Below are 26,252 nucleotides of genomic sequence, written 5' to 3' on the forward strand. Positions count from 1 at the left end.
AGGCAGAGCAGGGTATGAATAACTGTGATAATCACACAACACACACACAGGTATTAGAGGCAGAGCAGGCTTGATACTGTGATAATCACACAACAAAACAACAGGTATCAGAGGCAGAGCAGGGTATGAATAACTGTGATAATACACACAACACACACAACAGGTCTTCAGAGGCAGAGCAGGGTATGAATAACTGTGATAATCACACAACACACAACAACAGGTATTCAAGAGGCAGAGCAGGGTATGAATAACTGTGATAATCACACAACACCAACAACAGGTCTTCAGAGGCAGAGCAGGTATGAATAACTGTGATAATCACACAACACACAACAACAGGTCTTCAGAGGCAGAGCAGGCTATGAATAACTGTGATAATCACACAAACACAACAACAGGTATTTCAGAGGCAGAGCAGGGTATGAATAACTGTGATAATCACACAACACACAACAACAGGTCTTCAGAGGCAGAGCAGGCTATGAAACTGTGATAATCACACAACACACAACACAGGTCTTCAGAGGCAGAGCAGGTATGAATAACTGTGATAATCACACAACACACCAACAGGTATTCAGAGGCAGAGCAGGGTATGAATAACTGTGATAATCACACAACACACAACAACAGGTATTCAGAGGCAGAGCAGGGTAGAAGAGACTCTAGTTCAAGCAGACAAAAACATCCAGTCTCCGCAATGTCAATAACAAATTAAATTAAATGATCTGTAGTCTCTCACGACACACACTTATCTATTCAATTCAATTAAATGACCATAGGCCTTTGCTCAGGCGAGCGTGATTTGATTCAAGATGCTGAGTTGAAAACCTCTTAGATGTAAAGTCCCGTTTAGGGGACCGGCGTGGTTCTGGTACCGTTTTCTGACCAACATTTTCGCATATAAATTGATCTGTGGACACTGTAGATTGAAATGGCTTGCATTGAGTGATAGCCCTGGTTCCCACGGATACAAAGTATACTGAAAAACAGCTTTTATCTCAAGGCCATCAGACGGTTTCCACCCGGTTACGTAACCCTGCACCTTAGAGGCTGCTGCCCCATGTACATAGACTTGAAATCACTGGCAACTTGAATAATGGAACACTACTCACTTGAAAAATGTTTACATATTTTTGCTTTACACATCTCATTTGTATGTAAAAATGAATGAAGTTGGCTCTAAACCGTTCTAGTATTCTAGCTTAGTACTCTGAGCTACCAGAGCTAGTAGTAATAGTAGCAGCACATTTTTTATTTAACTAGGCAAGTCAGTTAAAAATTCTTATTTACAATGACAGCACACCCTGGTCAAACCCGGACGARGCTGGGCCAATTGTGCACCTGCCCTATGGGACTCCCAATCACATCCAGATGTGATTAAGCCAGGATTCGAACCAGGGACTGCCGTGATGCCTCTTGCACTGAGATGCAGTGCCTTAGACCTCTGCACCACTCGGGAGCCCAATTAGTGCTAGTAGAACACTTTACGTCCTGCACAGAGCTTGGAAAGGAAGTGTTTGGTGCCCAAGACTATTCTAGCAACAGCTCTATAGCTTTACAATATTCTTATTTTTTTGTATTTTCACCCCTTTTTTTCTCTCCAATTGATAGTAGTTATAGTCTTGTCGCTGCAACTCCCGTACGGACTTGGGAGAGGGAAAGGTCGAGAGCCGTGCGTCCTCCGAAACACAACCCGCCAAGCCGCACTACTTCTTGACACAATGCCCATCCAACCAGGAAGCCAGCCGTACCAATGTGTCGGAGGAAACACCGTACACCTGGCGACCGTGTCAGCGTGCATGCGCTCGGCCCGCTACAGGAGTCACTAGTGCGCGATGGGACAAGGATATCCCTGCCGGCCAAACCCTCCCCAAACCCGGACAACGCTGGGCCAATTGTGCGCCGCCCCGTGGGCCTCTCGGTCGCGGTCCGCTGCGACATAGCCTGGACTCGAACACAGAATCCCTAGTGTCACAGCTAGTACTGCGATGCAGTGCCTTAGACCACTGCGCCACTCAGGAGGCCAACTTTACAATATTCTAACTTAGTGCTCTGAGCTGAATTAATAAATAAGAAGTTGAAACCCATAACAGTGACAGTTGTTAATTGCATTGGAGGGTTTAGGGAAGGCACTTTAACTATGGGATGGTTGAGATAAACACTGCTGTCTGATTTAGAAGAACTAGCAGAGAGCAAAATAAGCTCTCATACAAAAGCAATTACAATCCCTATTACAATCCATATTACAATCACGTAAGACTTGGATATTGGTTTAAAAAAATTACATTTCAAAAGTACACAACACCCTGTTTAGCCAAATCTTTCCTTCGAAGTACGAATACATAATGTACTCAAGTACCATGCAATACATGTATACATACAGACGTAGGATCTAAATTTGATCACCCTGTTGCAGGATAACTTTGATTGTATTTTAGGTTTAAAAAGGCTTCTGAAGTTTGTAATTTCCACTTTGCAATTTCAGATTGATCAACCCCTACAAAATTGGCCATTGATTAGAATCCACATAATAATTCACATTTTCTGTCTCTGCAGAATTATTTTCCTGCTGTAGCAAACTGGCTCAAATTAAGATCCTACATCAGTATATGTCCTAAAATACTAGACTAAATGACTTCTGGAGGTATGCAAATACGTCAATTCGACCCTATCATTCTATCAAAATCTTGTTTTCGCCACCAATCAGAGTTCTCTGGTACTATGCCATTAAATGCTGTCATTAAAAGCCCATTTACAAACAACCTTGAGAATGTAATTTCCATGACTGTGATTTCTGCACTCATAAAGTCCCTAATGGCCTGTACACGTGTCCACACAGAGGCTTTATGATGCCGGTGGATTTGAATCATCATTTACTGAGCAGTCGGGGTCGTGGTTATGATGGGAAAATAGCCACGGAGGAAGCGGGCCAGATGCGTAGAAGAATCCAACCATATAGTACTTACACAGCCAAGAAACTCCACCACAGCTCACCAAAGTGCTCTTCTGCTTCCTAACCCATAATATATAAATATATCCATAATATAAGACATTTCATTGACTGGATATGGTTTTAAATGTGTTTACTCTGTACACAGAATGAAGTGTACCACTGTGAATGAATTACTAAGCGTTGCATTAGTAGCTCTGGTGACCATTAGCAGTAGTTACTTTTCATGTTCAAGGATGAGGAGCTATCGGAGGAGACCAAATGTCCAGGAAAGAGAACAATGGACATAGAAAATGAAGTACAAAGTGTGAGATGGTGGGTGGAGTTGTTGCTTCACAGCAAACAGAGTGAAAGGACAGGGTGAAACTGAAATGATCCTTTGAAAATGTTAAGGCCACTTGAGAGCATGTTGACAGTCGTTTCCCTTCCCACTTACTCTCTGTCTCTGACACACACAAACTCACCTGTATTTTCTGAAAAAATTATAATCAAAGCAAATAATCAAAATATTAACAGAGCCAACCGTGGAAGGAGGTAATGCAGGGGAAAAACTCAGGCTGAGACTTCATTTTACCCAAGTCACAGGCACAACACTGATTGATGCAGTGATTGGACGCAGTGATTGAACCACAGTCTCCAGTGGGGAGCAGCATACAGTGCATTCGGAAAGTATTCAGACCACTTGACTTTTTCCACATTCAATTGTTTTTCCCCCCCTCATCAATCTACACACACTACCCAATAATGACAAAGCAAAAACAGGTTTTTAGAAATGTTTGAATATTAAAAAAAAAAAAAAATCACATTCACATTCACATAAGTATTCAGACCCTTTACTCAGTACTATGTTGAAGCACCTTTGGCAGCAATTATAGCTTTGAGTGTTCTTGGGTATGACGCTACAAGGTTGGCACACCTGTATTTGGGGAGTTTCTCCCATTCTTCTCTGCAGATCCTCTCAACCTTTGTCAGGCTGGATGGGGAGCGTCGATGCACAGCTATTTTCAGGTCTCTCCAGAGACGTTCGATCAGGTTCAAGTCTGGGCTCTGGCTGGGCCACTGAAGGACATTCTGAGACTTGTCCTAAAGCCACTCCTGCATTGTCTTGGCTGTGTGCTTAGGGTCGTTGTCCTGTTGGAAGGTGAACCTTCGCCTCAGTCTGAGGTGCTGAGCGCTCTGGAGCAGGTTTTCATCAAGGATCTCTCTATACTTTGCTCCGTTCATCTTTCCCTCGATCCTGACTAGTCTCTCAGTCCCTGTCGCTGAAAAACATCCCCTCAGCATGATGCTGACACCACGCTTCACCGTAGGGATGGTGCCAGGTTTCCTCCAGAAGTGACGCTTGGCATTCAGGCTAGAGTTCAACCATGGTTTCATCAGTGCAGAGAATCTTGTTTCTAATGGTCTGAGAGTCCTTTAGGTGCCTTTTGGCAAACTCCAAGCGGGCTGTCATGTGCCTTTTACTGAGGAGTGGCTTGAGTCTGGCCATTCTACCATAACGGCCTGATTGGCGGAGTGCTGCAGAGATGGTTGTTCTTCTGGAAGGTTCTCCCATCTCCACAGAGGAACTCTGTTGCTCTGTCAGAGTGACCATCAGGTTCTTGGTCACCTCCCTGATCAAGGCCCTTCTCCCCCGATTGCTCAGTTTGGCCAGTCGGCCTGCTCTAGGAATAGTCTTGGTGTCACGACTTCCGCCTGTCACGTTCCTGACCTGTTTTCTGTTAGTTTTGTATGTGTTAGTTGGTCAGGACGTGAGTTTGGGTGGGCAGTCTATGTTTTCTGTTTCTATGTTGGTTTAAAGGGTGACCTGATATGGCTCTCAATTAGAGGCAGGTGGTTTTCATTTCCTCTGATTGAGAGCCATATTAAGGTAGGTGTTTTCACACTGTTTGTTTGTGGGTGGTTGTCTCCTGTGTCAGTGTCTGTATGTTACGCCACACGGGACTGTTTTCGGTTTTGTTTGTTCGTTCGTTTTATGTAGTCAGTTTTCCTGTTATTGCGTTCTTCGTGTTTCATGTAAGTTCGTCGTCCAGGTCTGTCTACATCGTTTATTTGTTTTGTTAATTATTCAAGTAGGAAAGCCGTTACACCGCCGAAGTCGGCTGCTCTCCTTGTTCGGGCGGCGTTCGGCGATCGACGTCACCGGCTTTCTAGTCATCGCCACTCCATTTTTCATTTATCCATTTGTRTTGTCTTGTCAATCTACATGTATTTAACCCTCTGTATCCCATCATGTCTTTGTGTGTCATTTTTTATTGTTACGTGGTTTGTTCAGGCGCATTACTGTTGTTATTTTCCATAGTTTTGGCACTTATATGTTTATTGTGCTGTCAATTTGGAATGGAAATAAAGTGCCCCTTTTTGCTACACTCTGCTCTCCTGCAACTGATTTCACCTCCGCGCACACGCATAACACTTGGTGGTTCCAAACTTCTTCCATTTAAGAATGATGGAGGCCACTGTGTTCTTGGGGACCTTCAATGCTGCAGAAATATTTTGGTACCCTTCCCCAGATCTGTGCCTTAACACAATCATGTCTCAGAGCTCTACGGACAATTCCTTTGACCTCATGACTTGGTTTTTGCTCTGACATGCACCATCAACTGTGGGACCTTATATAGACAGTTGTGTGCCTTTCCAAATCATGTCCAATCAATTGAATTTACCACAGGTGGACCCCAATCAAGTTGTAGAAACATCTCAAGGATGATCAATGGAAACAGGATGCACCTGAGCTCAATTTAGAGTCTCATAGCAAAGAGGATGAAATCAATCTAAATCAAATGTTATTTGTCAAATGTGCGGAATACAACAGGAGCTGTTTCACCTTACAGTGAAATTACAAGCCCTTAACCAACAATGCAGTTTTAAGAAAAATACATCAAAAAAGAAATAAAAGTAACATATAATTAAAGAGCAGCAGTAAAATAACAATAGCGAGGCTATATACAGGGGGTTCTGATACAGAGTCAGTGTGCGGGGGCACCGGTTCGTCGAGGTAATTGAGGTAATATGTACATGTAAGTAGAGTTATTAAGTGACTATGCATAGATAATAACAGAGAGTAGCAGCAGCGTAAAAGGGGGGGCAATGCAAATAGTCTGGGTAGCCATTTGATAGATGTTCAGGAGTCGTATGGCTTGGGGATAGAAGCTGTTTAAAGGCCTGTTGGACCTAGACTTGGCGCTCCGGTACCGCTTGCCGTGCGGTAGCAGAGAGAACAGTCTACGACTAGGGTGGCTGAAGTCTTTGACCATTTTTAGGGCCTTCCTCTAACACCGCCTGGTATAGAGGTCCTGGATGGCAGGAAGCTTGGCCCCAGTGAAGTACTGGGCCGTTCGCACTACACTCTGTAGTGCCTTGTGGTCAGAGGCCAAGCAGTTGCCATACCAGGCAGTGATGCAACCCGTCAGGATGCTATCGATGGTGCAGCTGTAGAACCTTTTGAGGATCTAATGACCCATGCCAAATATTTTCAGTCTCCTGAGCGGGAATAGGTTTTGTCGTGTCCTCTTCATGACTGTCTTGGTGTGCTTGGACCATGTTTGTTGGTGATGTGGGCTCCACTACAGCCCCGTTGATGAGAATGGGGGCATGCTCGGTCCTCCTTTTCTTGTAGTCCACAATCATCTCCTTTGTCTTGATCATGTTGAGGGAGAGGTTGTTGTCCTGGCACGACACGGCCAGGTCTCTGACCTCCTCCCTATAGGCTGTCTCGTTGTTGATCAGTGATCACTGTTGTTATCAGCAAACTTAATGATGGTGTTGGAATCGTGCCTGGCCGTGCAGTCATGAGTTAACAGGGAGTACAGGAGGGGACTGAGCACGCACCCCTGAGGGGCTGAGGATCAGTGTGGCAGATGTGTTGCTACCTACCCTTACCACATGGGGGTCCAAGATCCAGTTGCAGAAGGAGGTGTTTAGTCCCAGGGTCCTTAGCTTAGTGATGAGCTTTGAGGGCACTATGGTGTTGAACGCTGAGCTGTAGTCAATGAATAGTATTCTCACATAGGTGTTCCTTTTGTCCAGGTGGGAAAGGGCAGTGTGGAGTGCAATAGAGATTGCATCATCTGTAGATCTGTTGGAGCAGTATGCAAATTGGAGTGGGTCTACGGTTTCTGGGATAATGGTGTTGAGGTCAGCCATGACCTGCCTTTCAAAGCACTTCATGGCTACAGATGTGAGTGCTACGTGTCAGTAGTCATTTAGGCAGGTTYCCTTAGTGCTCTTGGGCACAGGGTGGTGTGTTCGAAACATGTTGGTATTACAGACTCAGACAGGGAGAGGTTGAAAATGTCAGTGAAGACACTTGCCAGTTGGTCAGTGCATGCTCAGAGTACACGCCCTGGTAATCCGTCTGGCCCTGTGGCCTTGTGAATGTTGACCTGTTTAAAGGTCTTACTCACATTGGCTGCGGAGAGCGTGATCACACAGTCGTCCGGAGCCGGTGTAGTACAATTCGATCTTAGTCCTGTATTGAATCTTTGCCTGTTTGATGGTTCGTTGGAGGGCATAGCAGGATTTCTTACATGCTTCCGGTTTAGAGTCCCGCTCCTTGAAAGTGGCAGCTCTACCCTTTAGCTCAGTGCGGATGTTGCCTGTAATCCATGGCTTCTGGTTGGGTATGTACGTACGGTCACTGTGGGGACAACATAATTGATGCACTTATTTATGAAGCCAGCGACTGAAGTAATATACTCCTCAATGCCATTGGAAGAATCCCAGAACATATTCCATTCTGTAGCTTAGCAACTGCTTCATCTGACCACTTTTTTTTATTGACCGAATCACTGGTGCTTCCTGCTTTAATTCTTTGCTTGTAAGCAAGAATCAGGAGGATAGAATTATGGTCAGATTTGCCAAATGGAGGGTGAGGTAGAGCTTTGTATGCATCTCTGTGTGTGGAGTAAAGGTGGTCTAGAGCTTTTTTCCCTCTGGTTGCACATTTAACATGCTGGTAAGTTTAAGTTTCCCTGTCCCCGGCCACTAGGAGCGCCGCCTCTGGGTGAGCGTTTTCCTGTTTGCTTTTGGCCGTATACAGCTCATTGAGTGCGGTCAGTGCCAGCATCGGTTTATGGTGGTAAATAGACAGCTATGAAGAATATAGATGGAAACTCTCTAGGTAGATAGTGTGGAGTACAGTTTATCATGAGATACTCTTCAGGCAAGCAAAACTTCGAGACTTCCTTAGATATCGTGAACCAGCTGTTGTTTACAAATATACATAGACCGCCACCCCATGTCTTATCAGAGGCTGCTGTTCTATCCTGCCGATACAGTGTATAACATGCCAGCTGTATGTTATTCATGTCATCATTCAGCCACGACTCGGTTAAACTTAAGATATTACAGTTTTTAATGTCCCGTTTGTAGGATATACGTGATTGTAGTTCGTCCACTTTATTATCCAGTGATTGTACATTGGCCAATAGTACCAATGGCAAAGGCAGATTAGCCACTCGTCGCCGGATCCTCACAAGGCGCCCCGATCTCCTTCGGCGAAGGGGATGAGGGCCTGTTTGGGTGTCTGGAGTAAATCCCTCTCGTCTGACTCGTTAAAAATAAAATATTTGTCCAGTTCAAGGTGAGTAATCGCTGATGTCCAGAAGCTATTTTCAGTCATAAGAGACGGTAGCAGCAACATTATGTACAAAATAAGTTACGAACAATGCGAAAAACCAATCAAAATAGCGCGGTTGGTTAAGAGACCATAAAACGGCAGCCATCCCCTCCGGCACCATCTTTTTGTTCTTATGTAAATAAGGTGTTTATTTTTAAGATTTTATAAATGTGCCCAAATTTCTAAAAACCTGTTTTTGTTTTGTCATTATTGGGTATTGTGTGTAGATCGATGAGGATTTTGTTTTTATTTAATACATTTTATATTAAGGCTGTAACATAACAAAATGTGGAAAAAGTCAAGGGGTCTGAATACTTTCTGAATGCACTGTATGTGACCGTCCAGGAGTGATACCACTAGACCACAACACAGCCTTTGTACTGGCCCAATTCTTTTATGTGTGGATTCACTCTGATTTTCTTTTTTGCAAAACGTTATTCAAGCTACTGACAGAGTAAAGTCAATGGACAGATTGTGCAAAACAATTTTTAAATGCAAAACCATGCAGTGAGGTAAGTCCAAACACCTGTGCCTTGTTAGCTTGAGATGCGCTCTCTCTCTCACAAACACACTGCTACCTGTGGAGATGGACTGAGTCACATAAGATGGGGTCCAGCAGGAGTTCCTATGCTCTCTGCTCCTCTCATCTAGTCGCTCAGTGGAGATATTATGTCTCCACTGACTAAGGAATCATCTTTGCAATGTCTAACAACACCAGGGACTCAACTAGGAACATTCAGACAGACAGTGAAGGAGAGGACATGGATTGGCCTTTTTTATTGTATTTTTGGGGGCAAGTCAGTTGAGAACAAATTCTTATTTACAATGACGGCCTACCCCGGCCAAACCCTAACTTCAAAAGCACTCAATACATTATTGTGGATGCTACCATGATTACAGATAGTCCTGAATGAATTGTGAATAATGGGCCAATTTTGCACCGCCCTACGGGACTCCCAATCATGGCCGGTTATGATCTATCCTGGAATCGAACCAGGATCTGTAGTGACGCCTCAATCTAGCACTGAGATGCATGCCTTTATCGATCTGATATTTTGTTTACTAGGCCTACTTGGTACCGCATGCGCAGTTGTGTTGGTATTTTAAGCTAAACTGATCTTCAGTATTTTTGTTTGCATGCATGAATAACTAGGCTACTATTTTCAGCGTTTAGTTTGCATTATTTAGGTAAGACAGCTGTGTGTACGGCTGCCTTCACGTAGGGTAATTCACCAATTACAAACAGCCTATCTATCTTGTAGCCTATATTAATGGCCAAAACAGCCTTGCTTTAGTGTATAGTGCGCTGTCCATTGTGATAATACAGCGCAGCGGAGATAGGCTACTTCAAAAGCACTCAATTCATGGTCTCAGAGTCTCTGCATTTGAACTTTATGTTAATTGTGGTATAGTCTGAAGTAAAGCCGAATTCAATATAATTCCAAGGCAAGAACCCACCAAAATGTATCCCCCTCACCGATTTCAACTGCCCCCTTAGTCACTTTATCCTGGCACCAGGTCTGATGCAATACATAGGCTTACACAACCTTCACACAGGGCCTCTCTGCCCTGGCTGAGGCTTTCTCTAAATGACTTACGCAGGCTCTGATAATGTTAATATCCATAACACTGCGCAGTGTGCTCCAGCATTGTCTAATGACGTGCTTGGTCACCATGGATCATCATTAGATCAAGATGCTATAGATCAGTGTCAGACTTAACCTCATCATTTTGTTCTCTCTGCGTGCGTAAGAATCCTTTATGACTACTGTAATATCCCTTGGTACCTCCCCTGCTACGCATCCACACTGGCACAGAGCCTAATCTGCTCCCATATGTGATTACCTGCAGCTGTGAGTGTATGTGTGTGTGTGTCTGTCTGTGTGTGTGTCTGTCTGTGTGTGTACGTGTCTGTGTGTCTGTGTGTGTGTGTGTCCGTGTGTATGTGTGTCTGTGTGTACGTGTGTGTGTGTGTGTACGTTTCTACGTGCAAGCACGCGCAAGCGTGTGTGTGCATAGGTGGCAGGACAGAAACTCAGAATGCAACCTATTAGATTAGAATCTTGCTCGATGGTGTAGGTTGTCATGACAGTAGGTCGTCGTGACAAATAAGATGTCACTCTGGGCAGAAGATATCATCAATCATCAGAGATTACCCCTCCGGAAGTACATCAGGTGTGTGGAGGGGGTGAGAAATAAGACTAGGAGCTGTACCCACAGCGCAGGGTAAATCACATCTGCAAGTGGTTTCCTTCATTTTCAACTCCCTTGTTTCTCATCTTCACTAATCACAAAACATGGGATATTTTTCATGGGTATCAGGCTGTCCTTGGGACAGTGATATGGAGGAGTCTGGATTTAGTTGACAGCACAGCGCAGAAACCGCACCTATACATTCATCTCAGATCAGTTACTTTAAGGAGAGACATGGTAGGAGGTTGGAACATCAAATGAATGAAGCCATAGAGGTCCATAAATTCACAGCATCAGTCATATAGACACATTCAGTTTCAGTCATATCTACACATTTACAGCATTTAGCACACGCTATTATTCAAAGCGACTTACAATAGCGAGATCATACTTCTATACATTTTTTTCTTACTGGTCCCCGTGGCAATTGAACCCACAACCTTGGTGTTGCCAGCGCCACACTCTACCAACTGAGCCACACGAAACCCTAAGGCAGGACAAGAAGATGGAAGAGGGTGCTCTAAACTGGCCTGCCCCTGTCCTCTAGTGGTGAACATGAATAGCTTTACTCCTTCCCAGAGCCATTTACTGTATATACTACAGGTAACTGACGAAAGGAAACGCCAACATAAAGCGTCTTAGTAGGGCGACACCACAAGCCAGAAGAGCGTCAATGCACCTTGGCATAGATTCTACAAGTGTCTGGAACTCTATTGGAACGATGCAACGCCATTCTTCCACGAGAAATTCCATCATTTGGTGCTTTGTTGATGTTGGTGGATAACGCTGTCTCAGGCGCCGCTCCGGAATCTCCCATAAGTGTTCAATAGCGGAGGTGAATATGGCGGCCCCCATGTACTTACCACAAATTCCTKATTTTGCTAAGATCTCCGTATTGTACAGTGCTCTCCGTTAATCTTTTATTGTATGGTCATTAGCATTGTTTACATCATCCCAATTTTTGCTTCAAGACACCGCCAATTCAGAAAACTGAAAAGTATGTTGTGGATAGTGCTAAAACAATGACGTCATATCTGAATTCTGCCATCTTTATGCGTGTTCACCGTTGGGTTGAGATCTGGTGACTGAGACAGCAATGGCATATGGTTTACATCATTTTCCTGCTATTCAAACTATTCAGTGACCATTTATGCCGTGTGGATGGGGGCATCATCATCCTATGGGGGCATAGCCATGGTAGCCAAAATAATGGCCTGCCCAGCATTTCTATACATGACCCTACTCATGATGGGATGTTAATTGCTTAATTAACTCAGTAACCACACCATGTGTGGAAGCACCAGCTTTCAATACACTTTGTATCCCTCATTTAATCAAGCAGTTAGCTGTACATCAATGGCTCCCAACTCCAGTCCTCCAGTACCTCAAACTGCACACACATTTTTGTTGTAGCCCCAGACAAACACTCTTGATTCAACTCATCAAAGGCTTGATGGCAAGTTGAATCAGGTATGCTTGCACAAGGCTACAACGATAATATGTACTGTTGGGGGGGGAGGGGGGGGGGGTACTGGAGGACTGGAGTTGGTAAACACTGCTGAACAGGATGGTAATAAATGGTTCTGCTCCTTCTGACTTACACAGACTAATCACTTTACAAATCTGATTTCTTCATAACACACAGTAATGTCCTCATCATCTACATGTATGTACAGCTACAGCTCTTTAACACAGTAGAACCCTTCCACTATGCCATTGGCTAGATTGTGCCACTAAGAACGAAGACAGACACAGATGACGTTTGTTTGTTGTTTCAGACTTTCATTTTCTCTATTTATTTGTGCATTGCACTTGATATCACTTTATCAAGGGTAAACAGAACCCACAAAGAGAAACACAGAAACCACAGGAGGTTGGTGGCACCTTAATTGGGGAGGACAGGCTCATGGTAATGGTTGGAGTGGAATAAGTGGAATGGTATCAAATACATCAAACACATGGTTTCCATGTGCTTGATACCATTCCATTTGCTCCGTTCCAGCCATTGTTATGAGCCTTCCTCCCCTCAGCAGCCTCCACTGACAGAAACGGTTTACATTTTTAGTAGTAATACTTTTACAGCCGACAAGCAAACACATACAGTAGTTGTATCCAAATCGTATCACATCCTCACGTACAACAGTTTCAACAACACTCATCCACTATATAGAGAGAGGTTAGCGTTTTAACATTGCCTTAAGTTAGCAGATAGACAAGAGATTCAGTCAGCTAGGGAGCTTATAGGGGTTCTCTCTCTCTCACACACACACACACACACACACACACACACACACACACACACACACACACACACACACACACACACACACACACACACACACACACACACACACACACACACACACACACACACACAGTACATACATACTACACAGCCACAGCTTCTGCCATTGGTATAGTCACCAGAGGAAGCAGAGCCTACAGTGGACAGACAGTCTCTTTAGTTCTATACTGGTCAGTGGTCAGTCAGTGCTCACGTTAGTCCACAATTCAGGTGTGGCCTTTTCACAGAGGAAAGGGTTGACAACAGAGTAGGCTGGTCCTCCTATAGCGTATCCCACCCGACTCCTCTGGTTGACAACATCAGTATGCAGGGGATAAAACAGGGAAATGGTTGTATCAGATGAAATAGATGTGCCAGTCTACCAAATGTATTGTTTTACACAGATAGGGGTTAGAGTGGGCCTACATTAGGATCTCACAAGCTTGATAGTGGTCCAATACACTCAAGTATAGTAATGTATTATGGAATGATGTGCCTCCATGTGTAGCAAGATATAGTCAGTCTTGTAGTCCTTCCACTAGTTCGCCCAGTCAGTGCATGCAAAAAAGATATGCTTCAAACTAATGTAAATATAAAAGCCCTCATCAATGACAAGTTGCCTTTGATCAATCAGAATTTCACTTCAAATATTTGTCATGATWTAAAAGTACATGCTTTAGAGGATACAGCAAAGGATGAATAGGACAATACACCACCTGCATGTTACTAAACATTACCCACAATAAAATGAAAGATTCTTCATTGGGAGGGACTGAAGCATCTGAAAGGAGTCAATAAATGAACACAATATGAATTAAAACTGCACGTAACGATGATGAAACTTCAGCAGTTAAGTTCTTAGATAAGTACAGCAGTGTGATATGGGTTACTTTCTCTGATATGGATAATATCCTTTACACACTGGTTCCTTCAGACTGTAGACACTACATTTACAGGTTTAAGTTTAAGTGCCTTGCTCAAGAGCACATCAACYGATGTTTTACCTAGTCAGCTCGGGGATTCGAACCAGCAACCTTCCGGTTACTAGCACAACGTGCTTAGCCGCAAGGCTACCTGCCGCCCACTAGCCAGTGACTGTAAAGATGAGAGTGAGTACTGTATGTTTAAAGCTGGAATCCGTAGCGGTCAAACTGCCACATCCGTTTGCAATATTACAAAGACGTTACTTCAAATAACCAACACTGCTTTTTTCCCCCTCGGACATGATTGCACACTCGATAGAACAGCAGAGTTTTTAAAAACCAAGATGCTAGATGCTGGATATCTCGCTCTCTAGACTCCTCTCCTCTTTTCATAAACAAAACAAAAACAATAACAAATGCGCCTGGGGCGACCGGTGGCGGTGTTTCACCTAATGTGGATTCCAGCTTTAAGACTGGCAATAGACTGCAGCTGAGTTTACTCTCTGTGTTATAGCTAAAGACATTTTGCACCTTTCTGAGACTGAGGGCAAGAAAACACACAAACCAACCACCGTAGGTAGTAAAGGTGGTGGTGCAACAACGAATATCCTGCCTACCTTCACCTACTAACTGTATGTCAAGTTGAGTCTCTAGGTTGTTGTCAGAACGTAAACATGATACCCTTGGCTTGCAATTGTCTTGTTGTCTCCTAGAAGGCTCCTGTGGAGTTCTGTGGAAGCACATTGATCAAAATTGGTAATTCAAATAACATAGATAACAGTAGCTTTTCCATGAAGATAGACAACTCAGGTGGAAACTCTGTGAGATTGCTCTATATTGAATTCTTAGACATGGTATTTCTGAGATCACTGTGGTGTATAGACCTTACAGTCAGTGGTACAGTGCCTAATTGAATAGGCCATCCACTCCCAACACTGGCTCCAGATCTTCACTTCAAAGTCACACAGGTGACTGTGACAGGAACATTGTGTTAATGCTACTGTGTGTAAAACATTGTCATCGTCTTGACAGGTGACTGACAGGAACACTGTGTTAATGCTACTGTGTGTAAAACATTGTCATCGTCTTGACAGGTGACTGACAGGAACACTGTGTTAATGCTACTGTGTGTCAAACATTGGCATCGTCTTGCACTATATAGCACCTGGCTAACAACACTGTGACCACAGGTATGTCATTATCACCCATGTCCGGTGTTAGGTGGACAGTATCACTCTGGTGATGTCTCCATAGACAGCTGGATGACTCTGCATTAATTGGTTCAGGACTCTTTGCTTGGTTCAGGACTCTTTGCTTGGTTCAGGACTCTTTGCTTGGTTCAGGACTCGGACATGTAGGACAGGGTTGAACAGTTCTTGTTGGACAGTTGGACAGTGCTGCCACCAGATACATAGGTAGGTGGGTAGGCAGGTATCTTTCTGTTAGTCTGGCTATTGAAGTCTCTATGGAGTAGAGTCCACAGGACAGTGACAAGAAGAGAAGGAGGGGGGGGAGTCAGATCCGGTGGGGGCTTGATTATTGATCACAGGGGGTCGGCAGGAACTCTTTCTTTCTCTCTCTCTCTCCCTCTCTCTCTCTCTCTCAGCTCAGTAGAGTGCTTTTTGTCCTTGGCTGTCAAATTCTGACCAGGCATCATTCAGTTCCATAAAAATCATCTTGGCATATTGTTCATAGGGCTGTCCAGTGGCCTGGGAGAGGGGACAAGGAGGAAAACATCAGTCAGTCACGTTGTAATTTACTGCAGAGGTGATAAGTGTCTATTGTACAGAACCTCACTATATCATATCTGGTGTTTGTTTGTGTGTGTGTGTAGAAGCATTATACCCGTAGGGGCACTTTCCCCACACAGATTTGTCCTGTAAATGTTTTTTTTTTCTTCTCTGCAATACTACTAGCCATATAGTAATTGTATGAAGTTGTCTTTAGCTAGCCCAGATAGGTTCTCAATCTCCCAACCTCATAACCAGCTACAAAGAAGACACTTCAGGCTATCAATCAAGTTAGACAGTATATACTGTATATATACAGCTCTGGAAAAAAGAGACCACTGCAAAATTATCAGTTTCTCTGGTTTTACTATTTATAGGTATGTGTTTGTGTAAAATTGACCATTTTGTTTTATTCTATAAACTACTGACAACATTTCTTCCAAATTCCAAAWAAAAATATTGTCATTTAGAGCATTTATTTGCAGAAAGTAAATAATAAAATAACACCAGTCTCAACGTCAACAGTGAAGAGTCGACTCCGGGATGCTGGCCTTCTAGGCAGAGTTGCAAAGAAAAAGCCATATCTCAGACTGGCCAATAAAAAGAAAAGATTAACATGGGCAAAAGAACACAGACACTGGACAGAGGAACTCTGCCTAGAAGGCCAGCATCCCGGGGTTGCCTCTTCACTGTTGACGTTGAGACTGGTGTTTTGCGGGTACTATTTAATGAAGCTGCCAGTTGAGGACTTGTGAGGCGTCTGTTTCTCAAACTAGACACTCTAATGTACTTGTCCTCTTTCTCAGTTGTGCACCGGGGCCTCCCATTCCTCTTTTTATTCTGGTTAGGGCCAGTTTGTGCTGTTCTGTGAAGGGAGTAGTACACAGCTTTGTACGAGATCTTCAGTTTCTTGGCAATTTCTCACATGGAATAGCCTTAATTTCTCAGAATAAGAATAGACTTACAAGTTTCAGAAGAAAGGTCTTTGTTTCTGGCCATTTTGAGCCTGTAATCAAACCCACAAATGCTGATGCTCCAGATACTCAACCAGTCTTAAGAAGGACAGTTTTATTGCTTCTTTAATCAGAACAACAGTTTCAGCTGTGCTAACATAATTGCAAAAGGGTTTTCTAATGATCAATTAGCCTTTTAAAATGATAAACTTGGATTAGCTAACACAAAGTGCCATTGGAACACAGGAGTCATGGTTGCTGATAATGGGCCTCTGTACGCCTATGTAGATATTCCATTCAAAATCAGCCATTTCCAGCTACAATAGTAATTTACAACATTAACAATGTCTATCTGCACTGTATTCCTGATCAATTTGATGTTATTTTAATGGACAAAAAAATAGCTTTTCTTCAAAAATAAGGACATTTCTGAGTGACCCAAAACTTTGAACGGTAGCAAATTACACTCATTGGAGCTAATTATATTCACTGGAGAATCTGACAGTAGGCATTGAAAAAGCACCCACCAATAKCAGTCACGGAAAGTGACGCTGGCTCCTGGCAAGCTTTCTTGACTTGAACATTAACTTTTGTCAACACATTGCTAACCTTTGTTCAACCAATGAAACACCTGTTATTAGTGAATGTGTTTGGAGCACAGCTATCGTATAATAATCACCACAATCGTCTTAATACATACATTTTAAGAGAAGGGGGATTCAACTTAATATTAAAGTAGATTTAGTTTACCCGAAAGCAGTTTTACATTTTTACATGAAGTGGGTAAAGTTGGTAATCATCTCATGAGGAGAACAGCACAGTTGGGAGGAGAAGCTTCATTTCCAAAAGTTCTAAGCAGTCCATTTGTTTTTGAGACAAGGGTGTTACTAAAGCTGTGTTGTATTTATTAGGTATAGTAGCTAATTTTGTAAGATGCTATGATGCATTACAAGCAAGAACAAAAAATGCAACAAAAATAACAATTATGAAAATAACTGCATGACAATGAATCATTACCCCAAATCTCCTAATCGTCAAAGCCCTAGTTTGAGTTACCTGTCTAGCTAATAGGCTATGTTACAGTTTATACTTCTTCCAATTATGTGGGGAGGTCAGAATAATGAAAGACTATCAATCAAATCTATTCATTTTAAAATGTTGATTACTTGTCCTTGCCATTATCATTGACCGGATGATGTTTTGCTAACATGATCGGCGTCCCTGGGCAAGTTAAGGTTTTAGACCCCTGCTTTAGAAAAGCAATAAATAACTAAAGGTACTGAATAAGACACATTCCTTTCAATCTTTTACCTAGATTTTAGCAGAAATGCAGAGAAGCATATTTGACTGCCAGTCAGTCAGGAGTTGTTGTGGAATATTGAGTCAAATATTTACACAGATACCAGAACTCATCTGGGGTGCCGACTGCCTCTGCATATTGAATTCACAAGTTCCGGTATCTGTGTAAATATTTGACTCAATATTCCACAACAGAGGATACAGACAGCTCAAGAGGTATACCGAAAAATACAAAATAGAATTAAGCATAGTGATTATAGCTCTAAACTCTTAGAAAAAAAGGTTCTATCTAGAACCTAAAATGGTTACTCGGCTGTCCCCATAGCAGAACCCTTTCAAGAACCATTTTAAGTTCCAGGTAGAACCCTTTTGGGTTCCATGAAAAACCCTTTCCACAGAGGGTTCTACATAGAACCCAAAAGGCTTCTAACTAAAACCAAAATAGGTTCTACCTGGAACCAAAAAGGGTTCTCCTATGGGGACAAGCAAATTTGAGGTGTTTGAAAAATGCTAAATTCTTCAACTTAAAGGATGGCCTCCAGTCCACCTCCCAGCCATCCTCACGCACCCTCAGATTTTTGGGGTGCATGATGCCCCCTTGCATGAGTATGTGTGTGTGCGTGCGTGTGTATGAGGTACATGTGCATGTGTGTGTAGAGTTAACCTCTTCCTTCCCTCTCACCTTGTCTGGATGGACCACCAGCACAGCTTTACGGTAGACCTTCTTGACCTGCTCTGGGGTCACCAGGTCAGCCATGCCTACAGGCTTCCAGCGGGTCTCCCCCTCCCACAGCACCGTGTGCATGGTGGACAGCAGGGCCCGGATGTTACGCTCCTTCCCCTCGATCCAGTCCAGAATCTGGTGGTAGAGGGGGGAGAGTCTGGGCCAGATACAACACGGAGCTCACAGGGCTTCTTCAAAATCTTGAGATAGCTAGCTTGTTTTTCTTTGGTTGTCGAAAGACAGTCCAACATTGGACCCTCCTCCCCCCTGTATTTATATCTTCACTACACTCTCCAACTCTCGGTCCAAGGCTAGTGATTGTAAGACTACCTTGAGTTTCTCGGGGTCCATCTCTTTAGCCATCTCCTCCTTTCTCATCTCTGCTATTGTCCTGGGACCTTCCTTCTTTTTGGCTCCAGCAAAGCCTTGGCCAGACAGCAGGTCATCAAAGTTAGCCATTGCAACTTTGGGCTTGGTACCTGGGAGAGAGAAAGTAACATCTTGTCTCATCCACTTATAATACAGTATATGTGCAGTCATATCATGAATGACTACCTGCACAGATCACACACATGCAGGTCAGTTTCAAGTGGCAGATTTGTACATTAATACAGAGCAACAGGAGTCCTTTTGGGGGGGAACACAACCCAACAGTCTATCCATCCCAGTGTGATAACAACCAGTCTCCCACTGACTCACCCATGTTGGGCTGTTGTTTCCCGGCTGCATTGGGAGCAGCTCCTCCTCCCATGGCAGAGAAGCTGATGTTGTAGTTGGGTCTGTTGGAGGGGGAGGTGTGGGGCATGGAGTGGCTGGTACTGGGCTTGGCCTGGGGGGATGGACCACTCTGACCCTGGGGTTGGGGCTGCCACCCTGGCTGCCCTCCAACACCACCACCTCCGGGCTTCCAGGAGGGGAGGCCTGTGTTGGCCTGCCAGCCCCCACCGTGCTGGGGCGAGGGAGGAGGCCGTGAGGGGGAGCCCATGGGGGGGACAGCAGGGGTGGTGCCTGTAGGGGTGGTGGGCTTACTGGAGAACCCAGATCCTCCTATAGAGAGAGATGTAAGTGGAGTGTTTACAGAAACTGTAACTCAACTATCATAACATAACATAGCATGACATGACATAACCAGAGGAGGCTGGGGGGAGGATATATAGGAGGGCAGGCTCATTGTAATGGCTGGAATGGAATCAATGAAACTATATCAAACACATCAAACACATGGAAACCACGTTTGACTCCGTTCCATTGATTCCATTCCAGCTATTACAATGAGCTCGTCCTCCTACAGCTCCTCCCAACAGCCCCCCCTGGACATAACATATTTAAAGCATCAGTTAGAACAGTACTTAAAGCCTTCACTGACCTCCCAGACTTCCCCCCAGGTTTCCGATGTCAGCAAAGGGGTCCAGAGTGTTGGGTTTGGCCTGGTGTGTGGGAGTGTTGTTGACCGACCCAGTAGGACTGGTACTGGCTGACTTGCAGCCCATACTGAAACCACCTCCTCACACAGAACACACAATAACACAGTTGAAATACTATACAATACTTTATTTTATTTAGCCTTTATATTACCAGGAAGGTCAATTAAGAACACATTCTTATTTCCAAAGAAGTAGGCACTGAAGTTCTATAAATATGATTCCCATATGCACCAGCAGAGGTCCCTATTTAGTCCATTCTGATATTACACACGCTTGCTTGCTCATGGCAGCACAGCACGCTGGATGATGGCATGCCATAGCTCTCTGTTGCTCATGGCAGCACAGCACCCTGGATGATGGCATGCCATAGCTCTCTGTTGCTCATGGCAGCTGGTTATTCCTCTGTTCTCAGACCCCTGTCTCTGCAGATGTTGTCCATGAATGTTACACATGAATAGAGTTTACCTGGAGCTGCAGGTTTGTTCCAGTCCCATCCTCCCATGGCGTTGGGAGGCTGCTGAATACTGACTACAGGGGTGGTGGGCGGGACTGGGGAGCTGCGGCCTATCAGAACACAGAAACGTCAGTGACAGACCTCACAGACAATGGGAGGAAGGAGATATGAAGTCATGCAAATTATGACCACATTATCACCAATGACCATAGTGTTGGATACTATCTGACTTGAATTCCCTTTGAGCCCCTGAATTGAGCCCCTCTGTTTGTAATTGTATAATTAGCCTAGCAGGAGTAATTATCATTGGTCTATGTGCATTGTATTCAGGCAGAGTGAAAGTACAAAGGGGGCATTTCTCTGAGTGTAAGAACGATTCTATAAGGGTTGAATAGGAGCCATGTGTCTGGGGTTAGAGCTGACAGATCATAATTACTGTTCTATAACACTGTCTAATATCTTTACTGTTTCATATAGTTATATACTCTTATATACAGTTTTTTATGTATTCTTAGAGATTGAAAGTAATGTTAGGTTTAAGCTCTTTGTGTATGAGAAGTGTAATTACAGTATTTAGTGGACTGCAGTGGACTGTAGGAATGTGTACTCCCAAGAACTCAAGGCCTCTCCTGACTGATAAGAAGTCCTGTGAAAGGAACGGAGGAGCACGAAGGTCCAGACTCAGGCTGGGCCACTATAACACCCGACTGATAAGAAGTCCTGTGAAAGGAATGGAGGAGCACGAAGGTTCCAGACTCAGGCTGGGCCACTATAACACCAATAGGAGGAACTGACTTGGTTGTTGCCCAGTAACAGAGACTGATTGTTTATCCTAGAAATACAAGGAGGTGACTCTGCCTAACCGGAAGGTATAAATATATGCTTGTGTGAATTGTATTAGTGTTTTGCAGCTACATTGCCCAGTGTGGTGAATAAATCTAATTTAAGCTTATTTTGGTGTCCGACTGGATTGTACCAGAACGTACAAGCTAACAACAGCATACCATGACTGTTAYGCTAACCAACTAGGGTCAGAACCATACCAATAGCAATAACTGTAACCATAAAATAGCCATTCCATTCAGATCTCCCTCAAAACTTGCAGCTTGAATTCCCATTGATCATCACTCATTATGTGCATGCATATACAGATGCCATATCTTAATTTGACATCCTGTTGTAGTAGGAATTTTCKTGCATGGCAGGAAATGCAAACTTGTATTGTATTCAAGGTTTAAAAAGGTGTCTACAGTTTTTAATTTCCACTTAAAAATGGCAGACTTGATTTGCCCTAACAAAAAAATMTATCAACCTCTACAAAAAATGTCCATTAATTATAATTCACACAACAATTCACATTTCCTGTTGCTGCAGGATTATTTTCCTGCTTTAGCAAACTTGTTCAAATTAAGATCCTACATCTGTACATTACCAAACACAACAGCATGGCTGAAGCAGCAGACTAGTATCAGTGTAAAGATAGCAGTTGTATAGTGGATAGTGGAAAGAGTAAAACGTTAGTGGATCATCATCAAGATAGCAGTCGTATAGTGGATAGTGGATACAGTGAAACGTTAGTGGACAGATATCAATGTAAAGATAGCAGTCACATAGTGGATACAGAGAAACGTTAGTGGATAGATAGCAGTGTAAAGACATCAGTCACATAGTGGATAGTGGATACAGTGAAACGTTAGTGGAAAGATATCAATGTAAAGATAGCAGTCACATAGTGGATAGGGGATACAGTGAAACGTTAGTGGATAGATACAGTTGAAGACGGAAGTTTACATACACTTAGGTTGGAGTCATTAAAACTCGTTTTTCAACCACTCCACAAATGTCTTATTAACTATAGTTTTGGCAAGTCGGTTAGGACATCTACTTTGTGCATGACACAAGTAATTTTTCCAACAATTGTTTACAGACGAATTATTTCACTTATAATTCACTGTATCACAATTCCAGTGGTCAGAAGTTTACATACACTAAGTTGACTGTGCCTTTAAACAGCTTGGAAAATTCCAGAAAATGATGTCATGGCTTTAGAAGCTTCTGATAGGCTAATTGACATCATTTGAGTCAATTGAAGTGGACCTGTGGATATATTTCAAGGCCTACCTTCAAACTCATGCCTCTGCTTGACATCATGGGAAAATAAAAGAAATCAGCCAAGACCTCAGAAAAAAAATTGTAGACCTCCACAAGTCTGGTTCATCCTTGGGAGCAATTTCCAAAACGCCTGAAGGTACCACGTTCATCTGTACAAACAATAGTACGCAAGTATAAACACCATGGGACCACGCAGCCGTCATACCGCTCAGGAAGGAGACGCGTTCTGTCTCCTAGAGATGAACGTACTTTGGTGAGAAAAGTGCAAATCAATCCCAGAACAACAGCAAAGGACCTTGTGAAGATGCTGGAGGAAACAGGTACAAAAGTATCTATATCCACAGTAAAACAAGTCCTATATCAACTCAGCAGGGAAGAAGCCACTGCTCCAAAACCGCCATAAAAAAACCAGACTACGGTTTGCAACTGCACATGGGGACAAAGATCYTACTTTTTGGAGAAATGTCCTCTGGTCGGATGAAACAAAAACAGAATTGTTTGGCCATAATGACCATCGTTATGTTTGGAGGAAAAAGGGGGAGGCTTGCAAGCAAAATAACACCATCCCAACCATGAAGCACGGGGGTGGCAGCATCATGTTGTGGGGGTGCTTTGCTGCAGGGGGGACTGGTGCACTTCACAAAATAGATGGCATCATGAGAAAGGAAAATTATGTGGATATATAGAAGCAACATCTCAAGACATCAGTCAGGAAGTTAAAGCTTGGTCCCAAATGGGTTTTCCAAATAGACAATGACACCAAGCATACTTCCAAAGTTGTGGCAAAATGGCTTAAGGACAACAAAGTCAAGTTATTGGAGTGGCCATCACAAAGCCCTGACCTCAATCCTATAGAAAATGTGTGGGCAGAACTGAAAAAGCGTGTGCGAGCAAGGAGGCCTACAAACCTGACTCAGATACACCAGCTCTATCAGGAGGAATGTGCCAAAATTCCCCCAACTTATTATGGGGAGCTTGTGGAAGGCTACCCGAACCGTTTGACCCAAGTTAAACAATTTAAAGGCAATGCTACCAAATACTAATTGAGTGTATGTAAACGTCTGCACTGGGAATGTGATAAAATAAATAAAGGCTGAAATAAATCATTCTCTCTACTATTATTCTAACATTTCACATTCTTAAAATAAAGTGATGATCCTAACTGACCTAAGACAGAGAATTTTTACAAGGATTAAATGTCAGGAATTGAGAAAAACTGAGTTTAAATGTATTTGGCTAAGGTGCATGTAAACTTCCGACTTCAACTGTATCAGTGTAAAGACAGCAGTCGTATTGTGGATAGTGGATACAGTAAAACGTTAGTGGAAAGATATCAGTGTAAAGACAGCAGTCACATAGTGAATAGTGGAAAGAGTGAAACGTTAATTGGTAGACAGTGCCTCTACAGATGCAGTCTGGTCATGCCTTACCCATGCCAGTGTTCTGCATGGTGGGGAATAGAGAGTGAGCTGCATGCAGGAGGGGGCCAGACTGCCCCAGGTTAGCAAGATTACCTGCTGGACCCAGGAAGGACCCCATCAGCTCCTGGGGCTTGGGCATTGGACCCGTCCCAAACGGGTCCAACGCTGGGTGGACAGAGAGAAAAGCATAAACCATTACTTTACTATTCAATTCAATAAATMTTATTAATCTCTAGATTAACATACTATGTACACATCTGTGTTAAAATGACTTTGTAAAAAACAGACAAATAAACCTGAATTGAGTTGATCAGTAACTATGGCTATATGGTGTTATAGTAATCATTGACTACATACCTGGATAGGGGCAGGGGAGGGTGGAGGGAGGAGCTATTTTCTGTGGGGTGGACTGGGCCGAAGTGGGCCCACTCCCTGTCTGGGGGGAGGCCCCAAACAGATCCCCCAGGAGGTCCGTGGTGGTGTTGGTGGTCGGGGGCTGGGGCGAGGGGCAGGGGGGGTTCACTGCCACCCCATCCAGGCCCAGGAGGTCCACCTCTTCTGGGGGAGGAGGAGGAGCAGCGGGGGGGGCGTGGGGCTGCTCGGGTCTCTTGGGGCCCCTGGTGCCAGCCTGAGCCCCTCCAGGTCTCTCTACGCTAGCGTGGCTTTGCTGGCTGGAAAGGGACAGCATCTCGTCATCAGACGGCTCGCTGTCCTCCCCGTGAGGACGACCGTCCAGACCGCCTTGGGACCGGCTTGGCTCTACATGGGGGGGGAAGGTCACATAAGGAAAACTTGGTCTTGATTTAGTAAATAGGTTTGCTTCCCACAAAGTATTCTACAGGAGAACAGGAGATATTTTGTTCTAGGTATCCGTATTGCTAGCCACCACAGCAGCGTGACAAAGTTAAACTAACACATACGTACTGTACATCACCCAGGGGAAACTGCATCTAACAATGTGCTGACTTCCTCTAACTACAGCAGCTAGTATCTTTGCTGGTCTGTGGTCTCCTCTACTCTAGACCTACCCTCCAAGTCCAGTCCCTCCATCTCATCTTGGGAGGAGAGAATGAGACTAACGTTAGAGTAAGAAAGACTGTTTAACAGCAGCTCTCATTAGTGGTGACCATGTCAGTATCTGTGTGTGTTTAGCTGTCTGTGTGCATAGTTTCTGTGTGTGTGCCTTGGTCCATCTGGGCATTGGAGTGTGTGGACCTCTGTGTGGACCTCTGTGTGGACCTATGTCAGTGCATGTATCTATGCCTATGTACCAACATGTGCGTGCCCATCTGTGTCCGTTTGTATGCGTATGCGTGCATGTGTGTATGAGTGTGTGCATCTGTGTGTACATATTTGCCTGTGTGTGTCTGTGTGTGTTTGTGTGTGTGTCCATCTGTCCTGTATGCCTCTGCCTGTGTGCTTGTATGTTGACCTCCCCTCTGCCCTACCTGCTATGGCCAGTGCGTCCTGGTGTTCCTGGTGACAGGAGAACAGTACGTTGGGGATGAGGTCTTTATTAGGGAACTGTTCCCAGGGAGGGGTCAGGTCCTTCTGCTTGTCAGTGCTCTCCACCTCGATGTCCACCAACACATGGAACAACTGAGGGTACTTCTCTGGAGAGTCACACGCGTCCAGCTCCGGCCTAGACAGGTGTGAGTGTGTGTGTGTGTGTGTGTGTGTGTGTGTGTGTGTCAGACAAATAGTTAGTTAATTCTCCATTCACTATTTCAAAAAAGAGCCATGTTCCATATCATGACGTTCACCAACATGTAAACATGATATAGTATTTCACATTTACGTGTTAATACTTCACATATGTACTGTACAGATATTATATGAGAGAGGGGCTCACTTTGTAAACTTTAACACGGTGGTCCCTGGAGCAATGAAGCCTGTGTGGAACTGGATCTGGAATATCTGGGTGTTGGACACCTGCAAACACCAACAAGCAATCACATAGATAGATTCAGGAATCACATAGATAGATTCAGGAATCACATAGATAGATTCAGGAATCCGCACATAATAGATTCAGGAATCCACTAGATAGATTCAGGAATCACATAGATAGATTCAGGAATCACATAGATAGATTCAGGAATCACAGATAGATTCAGGAACACATAGATAGATTGCAGGAATCACATAGATAGATTTCA

General features: G+C 43.8%; 1 protein-coding gene across 1 annotated transcript in view; it reads right to left on the reverse strand.

Annotated features, from left to right (window-relative positions):
* Nucleotides 1-12,530: 12,530 nt before the first annotated feature.
* dnajc6 (DnaJ (Hsp40) homolog, subfamily C, member 6) overlaps nt 12,531-26,252 on the reverse strand; it is a 78,176-nt gene continuing 64,454 nt past the window's right edge. Inside the window, 10 exon segments of the mRNA XM_070447434.1 lie at nt 12,531-15,685; nt 18,641-18,817; nt 19,013-19,161; nt 19,382-19,729; nt 20,049-20,183; nt 20,572-20,670; nt 24,187-24,258; nt 24,451-24,852; nt 25,542-25,735; nt 25,946-26,025. Of these exon segments, the coding sequence (XP_070303535.1) occupies nt 15,584-15,685; nt 18,641-18,817; nt 19,013-19,161; nt 19,382-19,729; nt 20,049-20,183; nt 20,572-20,670; nt 24,187-24,258; nt 24,451-24,852; nt 25,542-25,735; nt 25,946-26,025 (1,758 nt within the window). The 3' untranslated portion in view covers nt 12,531-15,583.

Source organism: Salvelinus sp. IW2-2015, linkage group LG16 (genome assembly GCF_002910315.2).
Source record: "Salvelinus sp. IW2-2015 linkage group LG16, ASM291031v2, whole genome shotgun sequence".
Classification (NCBI taxonomy): domain Eukaryota; kingdom Metazoa; phylum Chordata; class Actinopteri; order Salmoniformes; family Salmonidae; genus Salvelinus; species Salvelinus sp. IW2-2015.